Source organism: Sarcophilus harrisii, chromosome 3, assembly GCF_902635505.1.
Source record: "Sarcophilus harrisii chromosome 3, mSarHar1.11, whole genome shotgun sequence".
Classification (NCBI taxonomy): Eukaryota; Metazoa; Chordata; class Mammalia; order Dasyuromorphia; family Dasyuridae; genus Sarcophilus; species Sarcophilus harrisii.
In genome coordinates this window covers 302850186-302877092 of record NC_045428.1, presented here as the reverse complement: position 1 = coordinate 302877092, position 26907 = coordinate 302850186, and the positions used below count along the sequence as shown (strand labels likewise).

The window sequence follows — 26907 nt, the reverse complement described above, 5'->3', positions numbered from 1 at the left end:
TAGAAACAGTGATCAAAGGGTATGCACAGTTTGATAACTTTTTGAGCATAGTTCCAAATTGCTCTCCAGAATGGCTGGATGTATTCACAATTCCACCCACAATGTATAAGTGTCCCAGTTTTCCCACATCCCCTCCAATATTCCGCATTATCTTTCCCTGTCATTCTAGCCATCTGATAGGTGTGTAGTGGTATCTCATAGTTGTCTTAATTTGTAATGCCAACTTCTTTAGTTATTTTTGTTTCATTCTAAGGATAATTTTCTAAGTATTAGTCTGAGCAAAAATGTGGCAAATCACATCTCTAAGGAATTCATAGCCAGGAAAGCCTGACTTACTCTGCATGATGACCATACCTTATATATTCACATACGTAAATGTATTTGCCTAGTTGTTTGTTTGTTTGTTTGCAGAGGTCTTTTTGCTCTGTAAACATTGAGAAATTGGACTTCCTTGGTGAACTTCTTTATTTCTATGAAAAGTGTGTGTGGGTGTGTGGAGGGAATGGAAGGTTGATAATGAAAGGCAGCTTTGAAACAAATTGTGGTACCAGAGGGCAAGGCCTAGAGTGTTAATCTGCCATATGCTAGTCAATTTTTAAATTCTCATTTGAGTTTTACAATTCTTAGTCCTATTTACCATTCAAGTGAGTAGTCTAGAAGAGAAACAGAATATATCACATAGGAAAGCTAATGACTCCTCAACCTTACCAACTTTTACTAATTTTTAATTAGAGAATTTTCTCAGATCATTACATCTTTAATGGTCCTCTTGTCAAACAAACAAACAAACAAAAATAACAAAATTTACCCTCTGTGCACTGACCTAAACTATACAAAAAATGTTTGAACAAGTCAGATGATTATTTGCAGTTTCTTGGGAACTTAGGGTCCATTAAATACAACTTACAGTGGGGCTATTTAATATGAACCAGTTGTATACATCCAAAGAGCTTCTTCAAATCCAATTAATGCTTTCATATCAATATATTTGAGAACTCAAACCAACATAAATAAATTGGCACAAAAGGCAAAAAAAGTAGAGATTTCACTTGATTTCACTGGCAAATACATAAACATTCATAGACAAAACCAGTTGGAAATGTTAAACCAGGCGTCCTCAAACTACGGCCAGCGGGCCAGATGTGGCAGCTGAGGATGTTTATCCCCTCACCAAGGGCTATGAAATTTCTTTATTTAAAGGCCCACAAAACAAAGTTTTTGTTTTTACTATAGTCCGGCCCTCCAACAGTCTGAGGGACAGTGAATCTTGCATGGGAACATGGCAGAAGATTATGAACAATATCATCATTAAACAATGACCTAAATTGAATGAAGAATAAGGTTTATAGAATTCTTGGCTAGACAGTCTATTACCCTAGATCATTCTGAAGATATTTAAAGATGAAACTGGTTTATAAGAAAACATGGATAAAAATTGCATAGAAGGTGTAGATACTTTGTAGAAAATATTTAAATTTATGAGAGCACAGAAGTATGATCTGTCATATTTACATCAAAAGCATCAAAGCAATAGATACATTTTAAAATGTGATATTCCTACCTTACATTTTAAAGATGATGAAACTGGGACAGAAAGAAGTTTAATTATTTGCTCAGGGTCAACATAGCTATAAATTTCTTAGAATTATCTAGAATTGTTTTATTATTTCATTTAAATTTGTATCTGCCTATATACATATACAATAAATTGTTAGATTTGTTTTTGTTTTGTTTTTACCCATTTTTCCATTCTCTTTTATTTAGGAAATTAAATCCATTCACATTTATATTTACAAATAGTAAATCTGTAGATAGGATTTTCTTCTATTAAATTTTTGTATTTATTTATCCCCTTCTTTTATGTTTTCCCTTCATCTATCCTCTTTCTTCACTCTCTCCCTCTCACCTCCACCCTTCTCTACTGCTCAGATAAGATTGTGGTACTCAGTGCTGATTCTTCCCATGTCTACTTTACCTATTCTTTCATTTTCAGTTACATTAATTTGTAACTCTTTTCCTCTTCTAGGATACTTTAGAATCTAATATCCCACTTGTGGATTTTGTGCTTAAGATGATCCTTAGTCTCATATTAACTGAAGCTTCTGGTGAACATAAGCTTATATTACTATCTTACTGGATCACAGAGCTAATAGTACAATTAAGTCTTTTCTCAATACATGCTTTAGCAATCTTATTCTATTTTGTGCATGAAGAATTTTCTGAGGAAATTCCTTTTCTTTATTTATAAAAAAGGAAATAAGTCAAATGGGAAAATGAAATATTCAGGAATTTGAGTTGGCAGACCTAGTCCTTGTTTTGCTTTTCTTATCATCATCTGCTGCTATAGATTTGAAAACATTTCCCACCTTTGCTTCTGTCCCCTTGTTCATCAGTTTGCAAGCTGTATTTTCCAAGGGCCAATTTACTTCTCTTCCTAATGGGAAGTAGTCCCAAAAAACATTCTTGGGAATCCATATTCAACTTAAGTTTTCTATCCTAATTCCAATAGAGTTCACTGAAAGTCCAACTCCCATTTCAGGGGAATTACTCAATAATATGTTTGCAGGACGCTGCTCTTTGATTTTTCTTTGTAACCTAAGCCTCAAAATTCTATCTAAGGGAAGCTGTTGACTGAGAAAAAGTTGTTGCATCAAATATCTGATAATATCATGATATTCAAGCCACATAGGGAACTAATAGAGATTTATAAGACTAAATCTCAAATGGATAAATTATCAAGAGATATTATGAAAATTCATTCAGAAAATTATAAACTATTAACATCTATGTGAAACATTGTTTCAAATAATTAATAATAAGAGAAATAAAATAAAAATAGCTCTAATGTTTTTCCCTACACCAAACAGATTGGGAAATATGATAAGCTTCTCCAACATTGGAGAAACTGTGAAGAGATAGATGTGCTAGTTGTTATGGGTCAGGATCCTGATGGAATTAGGAGGGATAGATTCCCACCCCCAGTCCTTCATATACTCACAACACTGGTCCAAACTTTTGTGAGCAAGGAACAAATTATGCAAATGAAGCAATTGGGCTTAACTTTATCCCATGCAAATTAAGAATCTGAAGAGCCTTGGAAATAGCAATTCCACTGTCCAATCCCCAATTCAAATAACATGCTTGCAGCCTAGCACCTAAAACCATCACTGAGGAGAGAAATAATTTTGGAAAGGGGGCTTCACTAACATCACCAACAATTGCTGACCTACTGCCACCAACATACAGATATGCACAAGGACTCTCATGTGGCAGCATCCCCAACCTCCCAGACCTTTGGTCCTGCTTCCAGCTCAGCCATCACATAGGGAAGTGGCTTCTATAGAGAAAGACTCAGCAATCTCCACTGACTGCTACCCATGGGGTAGGCAAGCCAAACTAGCTGAAGTATCAAAGAACCCTGAAAGATAATAGGCAGCACATGCCAGGCAAGACAAACCAATCTTAACCACTTTCTCCTCTTAGATATTGATGGAGACACACGGTAGACCCAAAAGGCTTGGGAAGAGCAATGCTTCCATTACAGTGACCCAAGTTATTATCCTGGGAAATGTATCTTATGGATGTGCATCCTGGCAAAAGCCACAGGTACTGACAATCCAGAAAAGAAAATTCAAATCACCAAAGTCCTTGACACTGTCAAGTGGGTCAAGAGCAGAAATCTATATGATTTTATCAGTGGAAATGATGTTAAAAAAGAGATATTGGCACATGGTTGGCACTGCACTGTAAGGACAACTGGACCTTTCATCTAACTTGACATGAAAGTAACCTATGTTGTTTCTCCCATTAGAATGTGAACTCTTTGAGAGCAGTGACTGTCCCAGTGCTCAGCACAATGCTTTGTACATAGCAAGTGCTTGATAAATATTTTTTAACATTCATGTATTCATTCATTTAACTGTTAGGCTTTGGAATATTTATTTATTTATTTATACATTATTTCTGAGCTGATGTTCTGAGGGGATGGATTATGGTCTAACAAGGTCTTAGATCCTACAAAGTAAAAATATTTTGAACCAGCAGCTTCCTACTCCATTTTCTCTGGCATCAGTAATCAAGAGATTTAGCCTCCAACATAAATACCAGGGGCCCAGGACTTTTTGTATTCAAGAATGTCAACCCCAAATCCTTTTGCTCAATTCTAGTCTAGAGTTTTAGTTGAGAAATGAACCAGGGTTTTTTCCCCTTCCTGCTGTTTAGGAAGGTTAGATCAGGGCTGAATGGAGGATTCTAAGTTGGAAAGGCCTGCACTGAGGCACACTGAGATCATCAATTTGCATAATATACTGCTACCATTTTGTTTAATGCCTTTTTCACATGTATGTTTTTGTAAATGACTTTGAATTAGATACACAATTGGGAACATAATGAATAGAGGAGCCCTTGGGAGAGGAGAAAAATAAATGAGCTGTGAGAGTTGATTGGATGATACAAACATAACCTTTAGAATGACATGAGAAAAGTAATACCACTCATGAAAGAGTGAGGCCAAATGGTATCAGTCAGCTGCTCTGAGAGCCCAAGAAAGAAAAAAGGAATCTGGCAGACAGAACAAAATTGTCCTCTGGAGCTTAATGACATGTAATCATATACACCTTCACAAAAATCCTATGTGTGACCATTTGTTCCAAAGGCTTCATTTGGAGCTAACATTATTTTAAATGGCCTGAAAAATTTTTAGGAACTGAGCAAAACAAAAACATCAAGACTTTATGGCATTTTGTGCTTTTTATTGTACTCACTTTCCCTTCATCCCTTGGACTATCACTTAAATGTACAACTGGACCTGGGTGGGTCTTTGTGGATCTGAAAAACAAATCAAAGTAATGCATTTTTTAAAAAAGAAAAAGAAATATCATGTACAAAGGGAAACTAAAAATAAGATTATTTAAAAACAAATATTTAAACTTCTAGATCATACTTTCAAATACACTTGAAACTAGTAACCTTCTCTGTTTACCTTTATTAATACCTTAGTAAATATAGGTTCAAAATTCAAAATGAATCTTAAATTTAAAAAAAACAGAGCCCTGTACCTATAATATTAATTATGAATTTGATCCAACCTCATTCTAAAGATGGGATTCTCCAAATTTTATTTTCTTTGATATGAACTATGAATCAACTGTGGATATAAAAGAAAACATACTAGTTCTCTTTGTTTCATAAATAATTGCATATTTATATAGAGTCTCCATAATAATCCTGCAATTTCTAATTAAGGAAAAGAGGTGCTTCTCGAGCGTCCAAGACCATGGCAATAGATGATAAGTTTTGAAAGGTCCTATCAAGTTGGAAAGGATTTGAATACTTCCCTATAATACATGTGTTAATGATATCTTGGAACTAACCCAGCTAAACCCAGAGAAATTCATCAACTAGAAAGCTGATCACTGAAGAATGTTTTTTCCTCCTCTTTGGCAACTGGCAACTGATCAGTAATCAAGAGATTTAACCTTCAACGTAAATGTCAAGTGCCCTGCCAACTGATAAAATTCTATACTAAGGTATGGTTAAGTTTCATTTGTTTAGGTGAAAAATACAACTTGAGAGTAAAGAATGGATGTTTTGAAATATTATCTAGAGAGTCAAAGAATTGGTAACTCCAGTTTTCACTACTATTCAATTCCCAGAACAAACTGGAGAGAGTCATATAGTGATTAGAGATTTACTAGCTCAGGGATTCTTAACCAGAAGTCTGTAAAAATGTTTAGTTTTTTTTTTTTTTTCCTGAGGCAATTGGGGTTAAGTGACTTGCCCCGGGGTCACACAGCCAGGAAGTGTTAAGTGTCTGAGGTCACATTTGAACTCAGGTCTTCCTGACTTCAGGGATGGTGTTCTATCCACTGTGCCACTTAGCTACCCCTTTTAATTTTTTTTTAAGTGGTAACTGTATAACTGTATAATAGTTGACTTTTTGATCTAATTATATCGTATTTTATAAATTAAAATGCATTACTCTAAGAAAAGATTCATAAGCTTCACCCAACTGCCAAAGGAGTTTATGACATAAAAGGCTAAGAATTCTAGTTTTAGGTAGTGGTATAACACTTTATTCCTTGGCATGAAAAGCATGCATTGTTCCTTATATCCACAATCTCTCTAATCTCTTCTTTTATATTATCTTCTGGCTATATTTTTCACCAATGATGGCTTTTTTAATATAGGTCAAAAAGCAGCTATCAAGCACCTACTGTATGCCAGGCACTGTGCTAACTCCTGGGTATACACAAAAGATATAGTTCTGACACTCAAGGAGCTTACAATCTAATGGGGGAAATGACCTATAAACCATTATGTACAATTAAGTACAGATGAGTCAGATATGCAATTCTATCATAATCATAATGACCTTGTATTAACACATTTCCTTTGACTTACTTATCAATCTATATCTGGTTCCTCATTCTCTTTTCATTGTTAGACTTGTCCTTATAAGATGACCTTTATATTTTATCCTTTTCGAAGAATTGTGATGGTAGAGGAGAGGACACGGGCTCTGATATTGGAAAATATTAGTAGTGTCAATTTTGAAAAAGCATTTTCAAAAAATCTATTTTTTTCATGCCTTTACCAATTCTTGGGGGACCTTAGTCAATCTAGACTAGTCTCACTTCTGTGTTCAAATGACATGCTTCCAGAATTTTTACAGCTTTTGGACAACCCCTAAATACATTTCTGTTTTCAAAATAGCTATTGTTGAAAAAGATTGTATTAGTCATCTTTGAAATCTGATGGGCACTAACCTTCCTCCTGATGCCAATAGTTTCCAACATTTTCACATTCTAGTGAGAACCTAGATCTACAGTTCATCTGGCTTAGCAACTTATTTTGATTGTACAATCCTAGTTTTAAGAACTAGGTTCTTGCTTTCTGTTTACTGTAACCATGTTACCCTACTTTATACCATGGTAAAAACTAACTTAGATCCCGAGCTCTTTCCCCACTGTGCTCTGTCCTCCGTATTTGTTTCTCTAGGACAGGGGATATGAATTGTTTATGACAAGTCTTTCAGGAACTAGAGCCTCATCCTTGTGGCTAGGCTGTCATAACTATAATTGTCTCATTACAACCAACTACTTGCCTGTATCTTTCTCTATTGTCTGTTACCATTCTTTAATGGTCCACTACCATAATCTTTCGCCTTCCTACTCTGGTAAGTCTGTCTGGTTCCTTGGTCTCATATATCTATGACCTGACATATCAACCAGCTCCCCTATTGACATTAGCAATGTTATAAATGGAAATTAGTTGTCATAACCAGAAAGAGCCCAGCCACAAAGCCTATGGTTATCTAGTCTCCGGGATGAATTGATTATAAGGCCACCTGGCCTCCTGACAAACCCAGGGCCAGAGACACAGAGAATATGCCTCCTTCCTCCTCTGCTCAGAGAAGAAAATAAACATCCTAACTACAGTATAAAGCAAAACTCCCCTTATTACAGGTAAAGTTATGTCAATATACTGTCCAGTATTTAGCAGACTCTCTTTTCTTACTTGTTTATTCATATCCCTGTGATTCAGAGTCCAAGGCTGCCTAAGCAACAGATACAACTCCCCACTCCCACATCTCTACCACTTCATCCTTATTCTTCTCAAGACACAATTCAACTTTTCTGCCTCTTTCTATTCTATTCCCTACATCCACTATCCTATTATCAAAAATTGCTTTTGTTAATGGGCCTTTTCCTCTCATAATCCTTTCATTTTCTCATAGGCACAGAAAACTCACTCCCCAAAGACTCTTGCTTCTTTGTCTAGTACTGGGTACACTTTCTCTCATTTTCCATCTATCCTAAAATACTAGATATAGAGAAAGAGAAGGCATATTCTTTGTTCTTTTCTGCTATTTCTAGTTCCTTTTATCATCACTATCACTCAACAGCCTCTCTTCCTATGAGGTTTACTACATCTAAATATATGACCATATCCAAATCCTTGTAGCAATAATAAAATGACCAGTTTGGTCTATCACTCCTAATCTTCCCCCTTGGCCTCCTAAGTCATCTCTTAATTAATTAATTCAATTCTTAAGAAGTTTCCTAGGACAAAGAGAAAATTAAGTAACTTGTTATCCATAGATATGTTGCAGGCAAGTTTTGAAACCAGCTCTTCCTGATGCCCAGTGTGCTTGGAATTCCATTATGCCACACTGTCTCAGTTTTTAACATTCTAAAAAATAAAGACTCACAGAGATGAGAGGGATGGTTCATTTTATTTTTTTTAAACTACAGAGTTGAGAATGATAACTGTGGGAGAGGGTATAGGATTGAAGTGCCTTAGGAGCTGAAGGCACCATTGAGATGTAGCCTAGTGCATTCTCTTATTTTATGACAAGGAAAATGTGTGTGTGTGTGTGTGTGTGTGTGTGTGTGTGTGAGAGAGAGAGAGAGAGAGAGAAACAAAGACAGACAGAAAGACAGAGACAGACAGAGACAGAGACAGAGAGACAGAGACAGAGAGAGAGAGACAGAGACAGAGACAGAGAGAAAGAGAGAGACAGAGACAGAGAGAGAGACAGAGAGACAGAGGGAGAGACAGTGAGAGAGAGAGAGACAGAGAAAGAGAGAGAGGCAGAGGGAAATATAAGATGACATTTAAGATTCCACAGCTCTTTACTGACCAGCATAGGATTAGAATACAGGTTTCCTGGGTTCTAAGTTAGTGTGTTTACACTGCACTGAGTTTTGTTTTCTTCATTACTTTTTAAAAGAGAAAACAGGATATATTATAAGAAGGAACAAGTGATGGTGAACAAAGAATAAATCATGATGATGGTATGCAGGGGTCATGCTGGAAAATTAGAGAAAATGAGAACTGGATACATAGTTTTGCATGATATTTGCATAAAGATTATAATCAAAGCCATGAAGCTGGTAAGATTACTAAAAGAATGAAGAAATAAAAAAGAAAATAAAGCCTAGGACAGAGCCCAAGTATATGCATGGTATAATACTTATAGCATGTAACTGGGATGTAAATGATGAACTAGCAAAAAAAAGATTGAAAAGGTAAAATTGTAAAACTGAAAAGGTAGGAAAAGATTGAATAGATAGAAGAATTAGGAGACAAAAATGTCAGAAAAGCTAAGGGAGGAGAAAATCCAGAAGGAGGAGATAATATCATCAGTGCCTAATACTGAAGAAAGGATAAGGAGGGCGAGGATTAAAGAAAGATCATTGGATTGAACAACTAAGAGACCACTGCTAACTTCTTTGAAGAGAGTAGTTTTAGTTGAAAAATGAAATCAGAAGTCAGATTGAAAGTGGTAAAGAAATAAATGCATTGTAGAATCATAAATACCAAACCCAATGGCCTTTCCTCAGTCCCTGTCCTTCTTAACTGATCTATAGCATTTGATACGGATGACCATACTCTCTTGGATTCTCTTCTCCTTCAACTTTTCTGACACTCATTTTGACTTTGCCATTTAATTGTTCCTTCTCAGTCACTTTTGTTGAATGTAATAGAATGAGAAATAGAAAGGATGAGTATAGATAGCTTCTTCTAGGAATTTGGCTATAAAAAGAAAGAAAGAAAGATATAGGATCACGGCTTAAAGGGAGGTGAGGATCAAATTAAGGATGTTTTGATGTTGTTTTTGTTGTTTCAACTTTGAGGAATACCTAGCCATGTTCATCAATAGCACAGAAGGAGCTGGATAACAAATGTATGATAAAATATTGAAAAATAGAGGGGGAGCAATAGAAAGAACAAATTCCTGGAAGAGAGAGGAAGAGATGTAATCAAGCACACAAGTGAAAGTGTTGACCTTGGCAAGGAAAAGGGTCATGTCTTCCAAGGTAAGAAGAGCAAAGGAAGAGATAAGAAATTGTATAGAGATTTAAAATTAAGAAAAGAGTTCATAACAGATTGCCCCATACTTTACCAAGAAAATTGAAGATAAATTCTTGACTGAGGGGGGAAAAAAGGAGATGGGAATGGGGAATGGTTAGGATTAGCTTGGGGAGAAAGGGAAGATTTGGAACTGATACTTTGATCTTATGATAAAGAACCATTCAGAGAACAGTAAAAGGTGTGTCACATAATCCAAATTAACAAATTTGTGGCAGAACTACTCAAAGTCATTGTTCAATTTCCTCCAGCTTTTTTTCAGCAGTTTGGGAATAGGATTGAAGAAGGGGGATGGTGAAATGGAACAACAGAATAAGCATTTATTAAGTACCTTGTATATGTCAGGTGCTATATTAAGAGTTTTACAAATATTATCTTACTTTATCTTTGCAACAACATTATGAGAGAAGTAAAGCTGAAAAATGTTAGTTTTCTCACCCAGATCATATATTTAGTAAGCATTTAAAATTGGAACTGAACTCATCTTCCTGATTCCAGGTCCAGGGCTCTATCTACTATGCTGTCTGGCTACCTAGAGTGGGTAATCCAATAAGCCATGCATTTTCATCATTTTTCCAGAAGTAGAAATGTTTTCATTGATGTCAAAACATTTTTGGAAGTTAAAATGACATAAAAATTAAGTATCTAATACTGCAGAAAGAACAAGGAAGGTGAGGAATGAGGGAAGGTCATTGGATTGAACAATAAAAGACCATTGCTAACTTCTTTGAAAAGAGCAGCAGATTTAGACTCATTGTAAAGAAAAATTCACTAGCCATTAGAGTGATTTCCTTTAGAGACAGTGTTCTCTTACTCATTGGAGGTCTTGAAGTAGATGCTGATAATGGTTTTTCAGTCAATCAGGGGATTCTTGATCAGTATGGTTGGTGACCTTTTAGGTCTTTCCAATTCTTAGATTCTGTGATTGACATTTAGGAAATAGACTAAGGTCAAAGTTAGGGGTGCAATCTGTGATTATGAAACAAAATAAAGCTTTATTATCTACGATGATCAAACTAGAAATACTTGTTTTATGAGTACTATGCATTAATGCAACTAGTGTAATGGGCAATCATCCATATTCCAGGAAAAATAATGAGCAATTTTTTCTTTATAAGTGATATAGAGTATGAAGATGTCAGAATGGCAACATCTGAAAGAATTCTAGAAATATTTAAGGACTCTTAAAGTAACATGGCAAATACACTTTAAAAGATTTACTATTCACTTACTGCAACTAAATAAGTGTTAATCAGAGAATCTGCCAGTCAGTTTGAAAAATCAGATTTCATGCAGAAAAGAAGATTAAAGTAGCAAGATGATTTTTAAAATTGAGAAGTGAAGCAATAGAATAATTCAGAGATGAATAAATATGCAAAAGACCTTTATAAATATGGCTGTGTTCCCATCTTATAATTTTGGCAATCACTTCTGATTAAAATTATGTATTATGCCTTCAAAATGTTTAATTGTAATTATTTATAAACATGTAAACACATAATACTCCATAGGGTTTCTGATTCAATTCAATTTTCAAAGAAACTCTGTGAGGTTATGTACTATGGGTATAATTATCTCTATTTTAAAGACAAGGAAATAAAGGTTCAGAGGTGTTATATGACTAATCCATGATCACACTATCAGATATGTATCTGAAACGAAGTCTTGCTGATTCCAAATCCAACCCTTTATCCACCACACTAAATAATTTGTTTGGGTAAATATAATTGTCTGATGGACAGAAAAAAGCATTTTTAAAATGAAAATATAAAATACTGGCAAAAATAAGGTCTCTAAAAAGAAAATGATATCTGAAAATGAAAACTAAAAGCAAACCAGTGGACAGCAATTGCCTGGGAAATAGAAAGGAATTCTGCCAACTTGCTCAGACAGTTTGCATATAATTTCAGAAATATGCTCATTATGTAATGGCTAATTGTAATACTGGTTCATCAATAATTTGTTAGTCCATGACATTTTTATGTACCCACTGGGTACTGAACATTGAAAAGGATAATGTGAGATTAAAAGGAAATGGAAGACAAGTTTGTGCCTTGAGGATGCTTAGATTTTGGCGAAAGAAGTGGATATTTGTGAACACAAGAGGATAAAAACAAAAAATAGAACCAAAAGAATAAGTAAATAACTAGTAACAGATTTTTCACACTCACCACACATGTGGATAGATCAGATGTTGCCATGATTACAATGATGAGCTAAGATTCATGAAGAAGACAATATTTGGATAGAGTTTTGGAAGGGATAAGGGCATAGTTTACCAGATATATACACTAACCATATCAAAAAGTCAAGCTTAACAGGAGAATATTATTAGCATTGAAGGAAAGCTTGTGATCCTATCTCAATTAAATAATTTTGCAGGTACTTCCAGAAAGCCTCAGAAATTTTGTTGTTGGCACTTAAAAGTAAAACTTCAAGATTTTTATTGTTCATAAGTTATATTTTGTTGGGTCTTACCAGTTGACATATACCTATACATACATATATACAATGTATATTTATGTATAAATTATATATATGTATATGTTTGTGTGTACATTATGATATATACACAGAGGTATTACTCTGTAGATCAAATAAGGTAGGCATTCTAATTCCAAGTTACAGAAATGTTATACTGAAAACTCGGGAATGAATGTTGACTATCCAACCTCAAATTGCTAGATTAGGAAAATACTTATCAAGCGCTCAAAATGCAGAAATTTCAAATCTTTGGAGGGGAGCTGGAATCTGTTCAGAGTCCTCTGATTTTCTTGTTACCCCTTCACTAATGATCCCAACCAGATCTCTCCATCTACAGGTCTTCAATAAAGTTGGATTGGATACTCCCAAGAACATGAATGCTACCTGATTGAAGTAAAGAAATGATCTTCTATATTAATGCTGCTTTGAATCTATTCTCCTGCTTGCTTTTCAGGCAGTGAGATGACATGGTGAATAGAGTTAGGAAAAATTGAGTTTAAATCCTTCTTCAGACACCAGCTGTGTGTGACCATGGAACAGAAGCTCTCTAAGCCTGTTTCCTTATCTATTAAAAAAACACCCTGGGTTTTTCTGAGGGCAAAATGAAATAATATATGAAAAGAACTTTTCACATTTTAAAGCATTTTATAAATATATGCTATGATTAGCATTATCAACATCATCACTTTCCTTTTACTTTTAACTTTTATACTTTTTAAATTCTTACTAGATTTGACAACTTCTGTCTTGTTCTATCTTCCGGTATTTATCCTGTTCTTGTCTATTAATTAGACTTGATTCTATACCTACTTTTAACATAGCCTCACTATGATTTTATACACCTGCTAGATACAACAAGTCTTGCCCTAGCTTTTCCAGCCTTTAATCCTTACCCAATATTTACTACCCACAATTTGCTACCCATAATTCAGTAAGATGGAGCTTCAGTATAGAGGGGAACCTGACTGTAGTGTGAGTTAGTAAACATCAAGAGAAATCAATCATCTCATGGAGATATAGTTGAATATTTGAAATTGATAGAAGGGGATCTATGGATACCTTTTGGATATCAATTCAGACCCCTAATCAGTGGTTAGCATGAAAGATAACACATTTTTTTTTTTTTAAAGTAATCTGCCTCTTCTGGCTATGTGAATTAGAAAAGACTTTGATGTATGTCAATAGGACATAAACATTCCAGCTAAAAGATAGGAAAAAGAACAAGTGACATACTTCTGTTACATCTTAAATTATATGGATGGAGACAGCATTAAAAATAAGGATTATAAATAAACTGCATCAAGTAGGATTAATTCTTAAATCTATGTCAGAGATGTACTTGGATCTGAAAATTTTTCTATCCACTTTCATTCGCAGACCAAACTCTAGAGCTATGATACTCCACTTTTTGTCATCATACTTAAAAGAAAAGTCCTGGTGGGACTGATTATATAAGATACAGCTATGAGAATCATAATTAATTATTCCAAGATAGGAGAGAATAATAAGAATAAGTTAAAAGAATAAAGGAGGAATATGTAAAAAAGTAGACAAGGAATGAATTGAAGTGAAGGGCACACTTATCTAAATAATTTCCTAATTTTTGTTCATAGAATGTCCAAAGATCCATAAAAATGATTACTCTCTAAAACGTATTATCTTACCCACATTACACAGTAAAATTTTAATCAGATACTTTTTTAAAGGTATGCAAATTTATCATTACAATAATAGAAAAATCAAATAACAAAATATTCACTCAGAAGAAATTTATCCTAAAATTATATTATTGGCTTTGATATTCATCTTCTCGTGGAATTAACAAAAAGATTGTAGCCATTACAAATACCATATATCATACAAATTCAATTCAAATTCAGAGGACATTTTCCTTATTTGAAGATTCATCAAGATATTTAAAAAAATATGTGGTCTTAGATTTCTTTTTTTAAAGAAACTCACATTTAGGATTTTTATATGTTCACATTTAAGTAGTACAGCAAAGACTTCTTATCACTAGTAAGAGTGAAAATAATGATGGTAACCTCTTTTCCAAATCTAGTATATTCCAACAATTTGGATCTAATGACTTATGTATTTTCGATTACTTTATAAATCTAAAGGTGGGTTCACATCATAGCTCACTCCCTACTCACATTGAAAGTACCTATACTAAATGTAACATAAAGCAATTAGATTAGTTTTCATCTGTGAATTGTGTAACTATTCCTATTACTTTACAGCAATGGCAGATAATAAAACCTTAATTTTTGTCCTAACTAGAGAAACTTCCACAAAAGCCTTATTTCCTTGCTTTCTTGATCCATAGAAGAATCCCTAGGTGCTCAAAGTCTATTCCAAGTCCTATTACAACTGAAAATCCAATCCAATAATTATTTATTAGATATTCCGAAGGCACTGAGTCAGGTGCTAGGTAGTCAAAAACAAAAAGGAAAACAGACCCTGCCCTAAAGGAATATACAATCCTGGCAGATGCAACATATGAGCATAGGCAACAGTATATATAAAATACATAAGTATACATATATATAAATAGTATATATACATATAAGTATATATATATTGGATATATAAGCATATATCCAATAATCTGAGGAAGGAGAAAACCCTAAGTACTAAGGTAGTAGGATAGGAAAGGCTTGTTGAAGGATGTGATATGAGTGGGGGGAGGGGAGAATACACAGGCACTGCAGAAGGAAATGGAATTCCAAGGCTGGGGATCAACAAGTCAGTTGATTTGGTTCAAAGTGTTTGAAGAGGAAATAATATGAAGGAAGCCTAGAAAGGGAAGCCAGATTATGAAGAATATTAAATGATCAAACAGAGAAATTTAGATTTTTATCCTAAACATAATAGAAGCCACTGAAAGTTCTTGACTGGGCAGTTTCTCAGTGAAATGTAGGAGAAGCAGAGTCAAGATGGCAGAAAAAAGCCAGGAAGTTGACTGAGCTCTTCCTAGTTTCCCTAAAAACAACATTAAATCAAATCTTGAAATGAATTTTGAAATGACACAACCCACAAAAAATTAAAATAAAAGAATTTTCCAGCCCAAGATAACTTAGAAGGACTTCAGAGAAGGTCTATCTCACTTGGTTAAAAGGGGAATACAACCCAGCACAGGGAGTGTCTGGGAAAGCCAGTAGGAGGGTCTAAGCTACAGCATAGATCAGCAACTCATGTCCATGGTCTTAGCTTAGCAGGTCAGTGGCACAACAGGCCAGCTTTGAGACTTTCAGCCCTAATGCAGCTGGCAATCTGCTAACCCTGGAAACCCCAGAACAGCAGGAACAATTAGTCTGGACCAACCCAATGCAGGAGGCAAACCATTTACTAACCCAGGGGTCCTCAGTGCAGAAAGCCTGGCCCCCAGTGCAAGATACACGGGACAGTGCCCCCTAAACCACAGAAGTAAAGCTCAACTTTAAGTCACAAAAAAGGCAGGAAAATAAGCAAACATGTACTGTAGGGAATATTACTCAGAATATTACTCAGACAGCTTTTTGAAGAATGGTTTGAAGAGGTAAGAGCCTAATTAGGAAGCTATTACATGATTACATGATGGACAGAAGGGAAGAGTTGAGAATGGCTCCAAAGTTTTGAATCTGGGGGATTGCCTTTATTTTAAAAAATTGATAGTTTAAATAGGCCCAGAGCTCCTCTTGGAAATTTCTAGGAACTCCAAGAACAAAGTAATATCACTTGGGTCACTAGAGAACAACAAACTTTCTGGCTACTTTCAGTCCTGGGGTGGCTTAGTGCTTAAAGGTTTTAATTGTTATATTATATAGTAAACCCAGAATGATCTTTTTGATTGTCAATCTGACCCATGAAAGTGAAAAGGGTTTGAACACTTCAGTAATTAAAGGAGAAGATAACTTTTGGCTGGGGCTCTCATGCTATGATTCCCTAGGTGACATTGTAATGACTCTAGTAAGTTAGAAAATATAAGTCCTTGTCCAGGCTTATATAATGGTGAGCTTGACCATATAGCAGACACTGTGAGGAGGATGCAACGAGACAAGTTCTAACTGTCTGCCTTTTATTACTTTTTGTGTTTTCTCTTTCCTGATATTAGATAAATGAGTAGCCTAGCTAGACACATCCTAGTTTGAAAGAGACTTTGTAAGTTTAAAAGATCCAGAAGCATAAGGTTCTATTGGGCTGGAGCTGGAAGATGGCTGGGGCAAGTTTTTAATTTGGCAGTTAGGTGATTATTGGCCACTTTAGAGAGAATAGAATAATTTTTGTTGAATGATGCATTTGGAAACCAGAATGTAAGGGACCAAGAAGTATGTGGAAAGAGAAGAAATGGAAGCATTAAGGTGGTGGCAATTTTTTTTCCAGGAGTGTGGCTAAGGAAAGAGAGATATATCCAGCATTCCATTAAAAATTATGTTGAGGCCTGTAATGAAGGCCTCATTTCTCAAATGTATCAGAAAACTGAGACAAATTTATTTTAAAAAATAAGAGCTATTTTCCAATTGATACATGATAAAAAGATATGAACTATGCCCAAAGGGCTATAAAATCATTCACATCCTTTGACCCAACAATACCACTACTAGGCATGAATCTCAAAAGAGATTAAAAAACAAAAGGAAAAGGATTTTTATATACAAAAATACTTTTTGCTTCTGTCTTCTCAATGCAAAGAATTGGAAACTGAGGGAATATCCAGCAATTGGGGAGTGGCAGTATGTGATTATGATGGAATATTATCATTCAATGGGAAATGACAAGATGGATGCTCTCAGAAAAACCTGGAAAGTTCTCCATGAACTCAATCAAAGTGAAATGTACTGTGTACAAAGTAATATCAACATTGTGGGACAATCAGCTATGAATGACTTTGCTATTCTCAGTAATACAATAATCTGCAGAAACTGATTTTGTCTGAATACAGATCAACACTCTTTAAACTTTATTTTAGTTATGGCTTTTTTGAGGGGAAGGGTAGAGATCTATGTTTTCTTTCACAATATGACTTTTACAGAAATGTTTTGCATCACTTCATGTGACTTCTTAAAGAGGGTTGGGGGTGGGAAAGAAGGGAGAGAATCTGGAACTCAAAGTTTTAAAAACAAATTTTAAAAATTGTTTTACATGCAACTGGCAAAATATAAATATAAAAGTAAACTTTGTGATCTCCCCAAATGTGACAAGCATGCCAATCATATCTTTATCCAATGTTAAAAATAGTAAATAGAACAAGGCCAATTATTAGGTCTTAAAGAACTTCACAAGAAATATTCTTCTAGAGAAATTGAAACTATTTCTAGTCATATGAAAAGATGCTCCAAGTCATTATTAATCAGAGAAATGCAAATTAAGACAACTCTAAGATACCACTATACACCTGTCAGATTGGCTAAGATGACAGGAAAAAATAATGATGATTGTTGGAGGGGATGCGGGAAATCTGGGACATTGATGCATTGTTGGTGGAGTTGTGAACGAATCTAACCATTTTGGAGAGTAGTTTGGAACTATGCTCAAAAAGTTATCAAACTGTGCATACCCTTTGATCCAGCAGTGTTACTACTGGGATTATATCCCAAAGAGATTATAAAGAAGGAAAAGGGACCTGTATGTGCACGAATGTTTGTGGCAGCCCTTTTTGTAGTGGCTAAAAACTGGAAGCTGAATGGATGTCCATCAGTTGGAGAATGGCTGAATAAATTGTGGTATATGAATATTATGGAATATTACTGTTCTGTAAGAAATGACCAACAGGATAATTTCAGAAAGGCCTGGAGAGACTTACACGAACTGATGCTGAGTGAAATGAGCAGGACCAGGAGATCATTATATACTTCAACAACAATACTATATGATGACCAGTTCTGATGGACCAGGCCATCCTCAGCAACGAGATCAACCAAATCATTTCCAATGGAGCAGTAATGAACTGAACCAGCTATGCCCAGAGAAAGAACTCTGGGAGATGACTAAAAACCATTACATTGAATTCCCAATCCCTATATTTATGCACACCTGCATTTTTGATTTCCTTCACAAGCCTACTGTACAATATTTCAGAGTCTGATTCTTTTTGTACAGCAAAATAACGTTTTGGTCATGTATACTTATTGTGTATCTAATTTATATTTTAATATATTTAACATCTACTGGTCATCCTGCCATCTGGGGGAGGGGGGTGGGGGGTAAGAGGTGAAAAATTGGAACAAGAGGTTTGGCAATTGTTAATGCTGTAAAGTTACCCATGCATATATCCTGTAAATAAAAGGCTATTAAATAAAAAAAAAAAAAGAAATATTCTTCTAGGTTGACACTGATCCATTAATCAATGCTTTTTGGTAGTATGACCAATGAACAAGTTCCAAATCCACCAATTTTACTACATATCTATATCTTATCCATCACAAGAGACTGTCATATACTCAGCTAAAATCCAGGTAAACTAGGTTTATAGCATTTTTCTGATATGAAGGTTTAATAATGTAATTCAATTAGAGTCAACAAACATTTATTAAGTGTTTATTATGTGCAAGGCACAATATTAGATGTTTGAGACATTAAGACACAATTGAAACAGTACCTGCCTTCAAGGAACTATTTTTAGATAGATTTTTTAAAAATTATATATATATATATATATATATATATATACTTTTCCTTTGTCTAGATTTCTTTCTATATCTCTTTCTCAACTCCTAGGCAGCTGTTATTGTAAAGGATTTTTTTTTAAAAGAGAAAGAAAAACAAATCAACAAAATTGACTAGTATATGGGGGGATGATATTATATTAAAAATTCTACACTCATGTAAACAAAAGAAAGGGGGGGATCTCTTCTTATATATCTCTTTTGTGATCAAGCTTATTCTTTATAACTATGCAACATTTACCTTGGATTTTTTTTTTTTTTTGCCCATGGTTGCTATTCTTTTTTTTTTTTTTAATTTTGTTACACTGTAATTTTCTTTTCTTTTTTTTTTAATTTTATTTTATTTAATAGCCTTTTATTTACAGGTTATATGTATGGGTAACTTTACAGCATTAACAATTGCCAAACCTCTTGTTCCAATTTTTCACCTCTTACCCCCCACCCCCTCCCCCAGATGGCAGGATGACCAGTAGATGTTAAATATATTTAAATATAAATTAGATACACAATAAGTATACATGACCAAACCATTATTTTGCTGTACAAAAAGAATCAGACTCTGAAATATTGTACAATTAGCTTGTGAAGGAAATAAAAAATGCAGGTGGGCATAAATATGGGGATTGGGAATTCAATGTAATGGTTTTTAGTCATCTCCCAGAGTTCTTTCACTGGGCGTAGCTGGTTCAGTTCATTACTGCTCATGGTTGCTATTCTTTCCATTTTTGTTGTTATTGTAATAGTCCCTATATACATTATTTTCCTGGCTTTATTTCTGTGTATTTTGTCAATAAAATCTTTGGTATACCTGCGTAACAGTGGAATCACTGGGTCAAAGGGAATAGACATTTTGGTCCTTTTATTTTTCTTATTCCAAATTTTTTATGGTCTATGTCCATCAAATGAGCCTACAGGAGATAAGGGTCAAATACAAAATAATTTTAAAAAGGAGAAGTCACTAACAAAAATTGCAGAAAGCTTCACAGAGGAGGTGGAATAAGAACTTGAGGAAGAGAATGATTTGAAAGTCAGGGGCAAGAACATCTGAAGCACAGGAAACAACCATTGTCAATAAACAGAGACTCATTCTGGGAATCAGAGTGTGTGATGAAGAAGGGTTGCAGAGGTAAATGACCCCAATTATAGAGATCCCTAAAAGACAGACTGAGAAGTTGGTATTATTTTTCTATAAATAACAGAGGACCACTGAAGGTCTTTGAAAAGACAAATGGCATCATTAGAACACCTGTATATAAGAGGAAAACTGGAAATGAGGAGGTTATAACAGTATTGGGGGCAAGAAGCTCTGAGGTTACACACAATAGTGGTAGTCATAGAGGAAAGGATGACTCTGAGATAACAATTCTGGGTGACCTGGAATATAGGGACTCATTCAACAGAACTAAAGAAAAAGGAAGAAGGGAAAGGATGGATAGTGGTTAGGGATGTGAAAACATGAGCTTTAAAAAATCAGTAACCACAGGAAAAAATGAAACAGATTAGTTTGATAAAGAGTCTCTTTCTAAATGTTATCTACATTACTTTAATAATTCATTTTAGATTTTTTTCTGAACCTGTTTATTCCTTTTTACTTAAAAATCTGCAATTTCATCATTTCATCATTCACCAATAGAGAGTATAAGCTCTCTTTTAATATGTGGTTCTTTAATAGTTGCAAATGGCTAAAAAACCCAAAACTGAATTAGCTGGAAACTAAATGTTTGGTAATGAGACTCTTTGAATGCGGTGAAGTTGGTCCTTGGATATCAAATATAAAATCCATTATAAGGACCACCCTCAAAATTTTTCCAGCTTGGTGAGACCCTCAAGAGTATTTGCATCTACTTGAATGACATTTGAGAATCTAGTATCTTTTCAATACCACAATAAGACATCAGAGTTTTATTTTACTCAAGGACTTCCTGCATTACCTTGATTACACCAAAAGGTACCTATGAAAGTTTCAAAAAGCATGGAATGTTATGTAAGTAAATTAAATCTATAAGCACAGAAAGAAATGCCCAAATTGACAAAAAATATTAAAATTCAACTTACAGTTCAATTGCTTTGTTCCACATGATAACATATCCAGAAAGAATGAAAGATTCAATATTTACAATGTGTGTATTTCCTCTTTCTGTTCCAACATAGAGCCATTTACTCTGGAAAGGTAGATGACAGTAAGTAATTCTGAAAGAAAGAAAACTTCAATTGAAATATCTGAATTCTAACTTTCTTTGATATCACAGTTTTATAAAATTATAGGTAACTATTATTTAATTTTTTTTAAATCAAAATGTTAGCATGCCTTATTCCTTGGAGAAAGGTATTATTTAATTTCAGTATATTAGAATCGAATACAAAATGCTTAATACTTTGTATAACAGAAATGTAAAAGTTCCCGCCTCAAAAATAACATTGACTATTACCACAGTAACATTAAATCACTAGAGAATATCGACATAAGAGCAGTGTTACAACAATATTACTGAAAAATTTTGATTTTTGTAGCATTAACTTCAAGTCAAAATTAAATCCACATAAAATATTTAAATTTCAGAATTCACTAAGAGGTTATCACTATGCCTTAATTATACCAAATTTCCAGATATGTGAAACTATCTCCCTTACTATGTTATTTAATGGATGAAATATTTGTGGAATTAATGAATGATTCCTGACACTTGCATTTAAACCTAAAACAAGCAACAAATAACTATAGTTAAAACCTATATTGAATTCCATTGAAATTGAGAGGAGATTACAAGAAGTGATGAGGGATAAAGGGGGTTATGGCCCAGAGGACTGTCAGAATAATGGATACAGTAGGGAAGGAAATATTGCTATAGAACATAGTCTAACCCTAGATACAATAGGAAGGAAGAGGGTGGCCCAAATAATAGTGTCATTCTCAGATTCACTCATACTAGGGTAAGTCAACTCCAGAGTCTTGGCCCTTATTTTCAAGGGAAAAGTGTATCATGAGAACAGAACTCTGATGATGGGATGAAATGACTGTCTCCAAAGGACCTGAAAGCTAGTCTTGGAGATGTCAGTCAAGCCCTGTGACAGAATTATTTTTGCTTATGTTAGTTATTACTTTATAGATCCTAATGATGTACTTTGTTGGTTATGGGTAGAATCTTTTTTGCTGTTTAACCATGGGTAAATCTTGACTGAAGTGAACTAGTTTCTGAAACCATTACTTGCTATGGTATGCCTAGAACTGGGATTATCAGAAAAACTGAAGTTATTGATATAAAATGACATATGACCCTTATTACAACTGAATACAAAATGTATCCAGAATTAAATTCTTTGTACCCCATTATATGATTATGAATATCCAAATGAGCTAAAGCGATGCATGGTTGCATCATTGGCCTTGACTGCAAATACATTCTGGTTGATTCACTAGGCAGTCCCATTATTCTAAGCTGAGTTATTAAGTTATCATCTAACTACTCTGGCTCCAACATCCATAAGTTTTAGAGCACTGCTAATTGATAAGTGTTTCCAGCCTAATCATTTATGACCAAAATAGAAGTATCTTTTATTTTCAAGGTCTTATCACCTTGGTTAAAACATTTTAACATAGATAACTTCACATGGTGGCCAATTAGTGTTCCTACAACCTTAATAATTAAGGGTTTTTTTTTCTTTTTTAAATTGTACATTTGGAAAAATAACCTTGATCACACTTTTATGTAATCCTTCCTCCATGCTAATTTATTCAAATAATTATTCTGTTTTTAACCATTTAATAGTATAAATTAAATTTATTATAGTGTGAGAAATTTTAGAATTCCCTGCACTATATATAAAGAAATATATAGATACTCAGGTTAGTCACAGCCAAGGAGAGAGATTCATTCCACCTTTAGTCAGCACCATGGTAGTAGGCCTCTCCTACTTAGCTTCTCCACTGAAATCAAGACTCTGGAAGGTCTCTAAGAAAGCTAGCCCGGGCCCCAGGCAAGGAAACTAGATTATGAAGGAGAAAATAAAGGATTTGGACTTTAACACCTGGCTATTCTTGTGGTGATTAATCTGCTGAAAGGAAAGTTGTTCAGAGACTTCCAGAAAACCACCAAGAACCATTGGAGAAAATGCAGCAACAGGAATAATAAGACAACTTGCTAAAGAAAATGTTAATGAGGTTTGTAGAAGAATTATTCTGGGACTCCACAAAGATGCTTCTTTAGAAGAGATCATAAGACTCTGTGCCACAGTGGGCACAAGTGCCTTTTATACTCAGGCTATGATGCAGAACGTGGGAAGACAGGGTCCCTCTTGGCAAGGGACTTCCAGAGAGAGACTCATCAATGTGGTAAAGTAGGGCATCTGAAAGCTCAATGTAGGCAAAGAGATAGAGTGAGAAGACACGATTAGAGAACAAAATCCAAAATCCTATGTCCAAAATGCAACAAGGGCTTCTACTGGGCCTCAAAATGCAGACTGACCCAGAGAAATGAGAGACTTATGGACATGTATAATTCCTCATGTTGATTCATGTTGTTTGTTATGTAATACCTCCCATTTTGATAGATTTATGTATACCTGTTGCAAGTTAGACCCTTCAGAAACCCGCTAATCTGGTTCGATTCCCCATTTGCCTTTGGTATTCATCTCCCTTCCTGAGACATCAGGAAGGGCATGATCACCTCCTTTTTTGGTGTTTTCACCCCTTTTTTGAGGAGTCAGGGAAGGCGTGATCACCTCCTTTTTAGGGTTCTCACCTCCCTGAGGAGTCTGGGAGGACATGACCACCTATGTTCTAAACAAAAGAAAGCAGGAGATGTTATGGGCCAGAACTCTGAACTTGAAAGAAGGATTCTTACAAGGTGCTAAGTCAGTGGAATTGATAAAGACAATAGTTATCTAGTTTAGCATGGTGATTAATAGTTCTTTAGTTCAGTACATGTATTTAGTACTTAATATAGTTCTACAAGATTCACACCCATGATAATGTAATTATAAGAGAGCATACAAACTGGGAGCCTCAGCTAGAGTCAGAGCCAGAGAAGACAAGCAGAGTGAAGGAGAGAGCAATTAATCTGTGCTAAAACATTTGCACACTGACCTTAACCTGCTAGTTGGTCAAAGGTGATTTGTATATTAACTCCAGTTTGCCTATTTCCTTGGGCTTGCATTCTACATAGGTCACTATACTCTGAAAGCCACAACAAGTTTTGGCTAGGTTCTAAACATGTCCTTGTGAGAGTTCCAATCTATAATTCCATAAACCAAAGCTTTCTAATTTCAGAACTCTGTTCACTGTGCCACCTAGCTACCATACCTGACATACAACATTTGGCAATTATATTTTCCCACCTCTCTGATAAGAGATATTAAGCACTGCATTTTCCTGAGTTCAGTTGCATTTTTAAATTGTTTTCATTTATATTATCACTGTAATTGTGTATAGTTCTATTTTCTTTGTTCTATATCAAGTCATACAGATATTCCCAGTTTTCTCTAGATTGACATATCTAATGTTTCTGGTGATACAATCATATTACATTAGATTCATATATCACAATTTGTTCAGTCACTCTCCATTCCATGAATAATCACTTCTTTTAATTGTTGCCACAAATGAAGGAATAAAAAAAATCTTAAGTATTTACAATATGCAAAGCATTGAGTACTGAATGACAAGGATAAAAAGAGAAAACTCTTAACAATTTTTGCTCTCAAGGATGCAAGAATGCCCCAATCTCATGAGGGTTATAATACATATAGAAGATTTTCTGTAAAATTCAAATACAAGCAGTCCATTGGTCCTTGATAGATGGAATAGAAAAGCAGATGATAAGGTATCTTTTAAAATATTATTTATCTTTACTAAAACCACATTCAATGGCCAAAGACTTTGAAAGTGAGAACTTTGTTTTCTGGATTTTTAGTAGCTATGGCTGATGAAGCAACACAGGCTACCAGCAGAGGCAGCTACCTAGTTTCAGCCCCTTAAGAGATGTTATTTTAAGGGATAGCTACAGAGGCAGGCTGAAATAAAATTCAGTAGTCTCAGGGTCCTGTTCGTATCAGGGATCTTGAGTTCAGTGTTCTGCATGGTCTCCAAGGGAGTCTGAAAGAAGCAGGGGTTAAAGTGGCAGAAGTGGCAGCTGGCACATGCTGTGCGCTCTCTCTCTCTCTCTCTCTCTCTTGCGCGCGCTCTCTCTCGCTCTCTCTTGCTATCTTACCTTGTTGCTTCAAAAAGTTGACTTGCCTGGTTTGTGGACGCTACTATAAATATTTTGGTAAAAAAGAGGTTTTTCTTAATGTTGGTTATCTCCTTCAGGTATCTACCTAATACTGTACTTGCTGGGTTGAAAGTATGAATAGTTTAGTGATTTTTCTCTAATAATTACAAATTGTTCTCTAGAACAGCTGCACCAGTTCACAGCTCCACTGGCAAGACCATATTATGTCTTTTTATACATAGTCTGCCAACACTAATTTTTTAATCATCTCTGCCAATTTGCTAGGCATAAAGTGAAACCTTTAAGCAAATTTACTTTATATTCATTTTCCTATTAGTGATGTGAAGCATTTTTTCATATGGTTGTTTATAACTCTTCTTTTGAACACTCAATGTACTTATCTTTTGACCACCTATTAATTCCGTAGAGATCTTGAATTTTTATATGAGCTATTTGAAGCACAAATTTTTCCCACTCAAAAGTTTCTCCTCTAGTGGCACTGATTTTGTCAATAATTTTTTTAATTTTGTGTAATTAAAATGGACTTTTTGTCATTTGTAATTATTTTTATCCGTTTGATTACAAAATCACCTCCTAGCCAAGTTTTAAAGTGTAGCTCCCATTCTATTTTTAAAATGACATGACTTTTTTTTTTACTTCATACAGTTACTGTAGAAGCATATAAGAAACATTTTTTGGTCCAGCTGAAAATATTAGGAAATAAATATTTATAAACTTTAAAGTCCTGTTTAGACTATTCCCATTTTCTCTTAAGTATAACCCTTTTCTTGTAGGAGAAGATCTTTTGATCATGAAATAAAGTTAAAGCCTTGGGAAATGAATTAAGGATTATAACCAAATTTAGAACAAGAAATCTTCCTTGTTTCTGTCAGTCAGGTAGACTTAGCTGCAATAAATAGTAGGTTGGGATGTAGCGCCTATTTGAGTCACCTGTAGTATGGTTCATGATGGGCTCTACAGCTAATGATCCTTTGATCACTATTATCTATAGTAGACTAATCTCTGAACAAATTGGAAACATCTCTTCTTGAAAAAGTTTAGAACTTAACATAAATACACTCTGTGTATTCAGATATACCAACCTCACTATGCAGCACCACAAGCTTTTGAGTATTATAAATCTTGGACTACTGCATCATCAAGATGCATAGAATATTTGAGGGTAGTTTCCTAGGACTCTCCAATAATAACCTGAATTTTTCTTCCTCTTTCAGCAACTACTCCTAGCATGTTTCTATGGTATATGTTAGGCAGAGTTCAAAAACTTCCTTCAAAGGTAGACATGACCAACTGAAAATAACTGTAATTGTGTAGAGAGGATTCCCTCAGCTTATATTGTTTGAATGACAGCTTGTCTCATAGCTCAAACCCACTCCTCTGTGGACATTGAGTCAATGATGGAAGAAGAATACTTCCCTTCCCAATTGTCTCCTCACATCTTATATAGTCCATCCTTTCTCAATGAGGGACTTTATCTTGTTTAGCAAGTTCTGACCATAAGTAGAGGATATAGTAACTGATTTCCAACTAATCCCTTTTACAGATGGCTACATAATCCAAATGCATTGTAAAATACACATTTTACAAGGCATTCCTGCTTTGGTAAGTGCACTTAATCACAACACAACTTATATAATTCTCCTCTGGGTTTGTAAGTACTTATAAGAATAATA

General features: G+C 34.7%; 1 protein-coding gene across 9 annotated transcripts in view; it reads right to left on the bottom strand.

Annotated features, from left to right (window-relative positions):
- Nucleotides 1–26907, bottom strand: part of STXBP5L (syntaxin binding protein 5 like) — a 397145-nt gene that overhangs the window by 215839 nt on the left and 154399 nt on the right. For all 9 annotated transcript variants that reach the window (XM_031959714.1, XM_031959715.1, XM_031959719.1 and 6 more), the window contains exons 6-7: nucleotides 21063–21197; nucleotides 4764–4827 (exon numbers count right to left, since the gene is read on the bottom strand). In XM_031959714.1, coding sequence (XP_031815574.1) covers nucleotides 4764–4827; nucleotides 21063–21197 — 199 coding nt within the window. The remainder of the gene's footprint in view (nucleotides 1–4763; nucleotides 4828–21062; nucleotides 21198–26907) is intronic.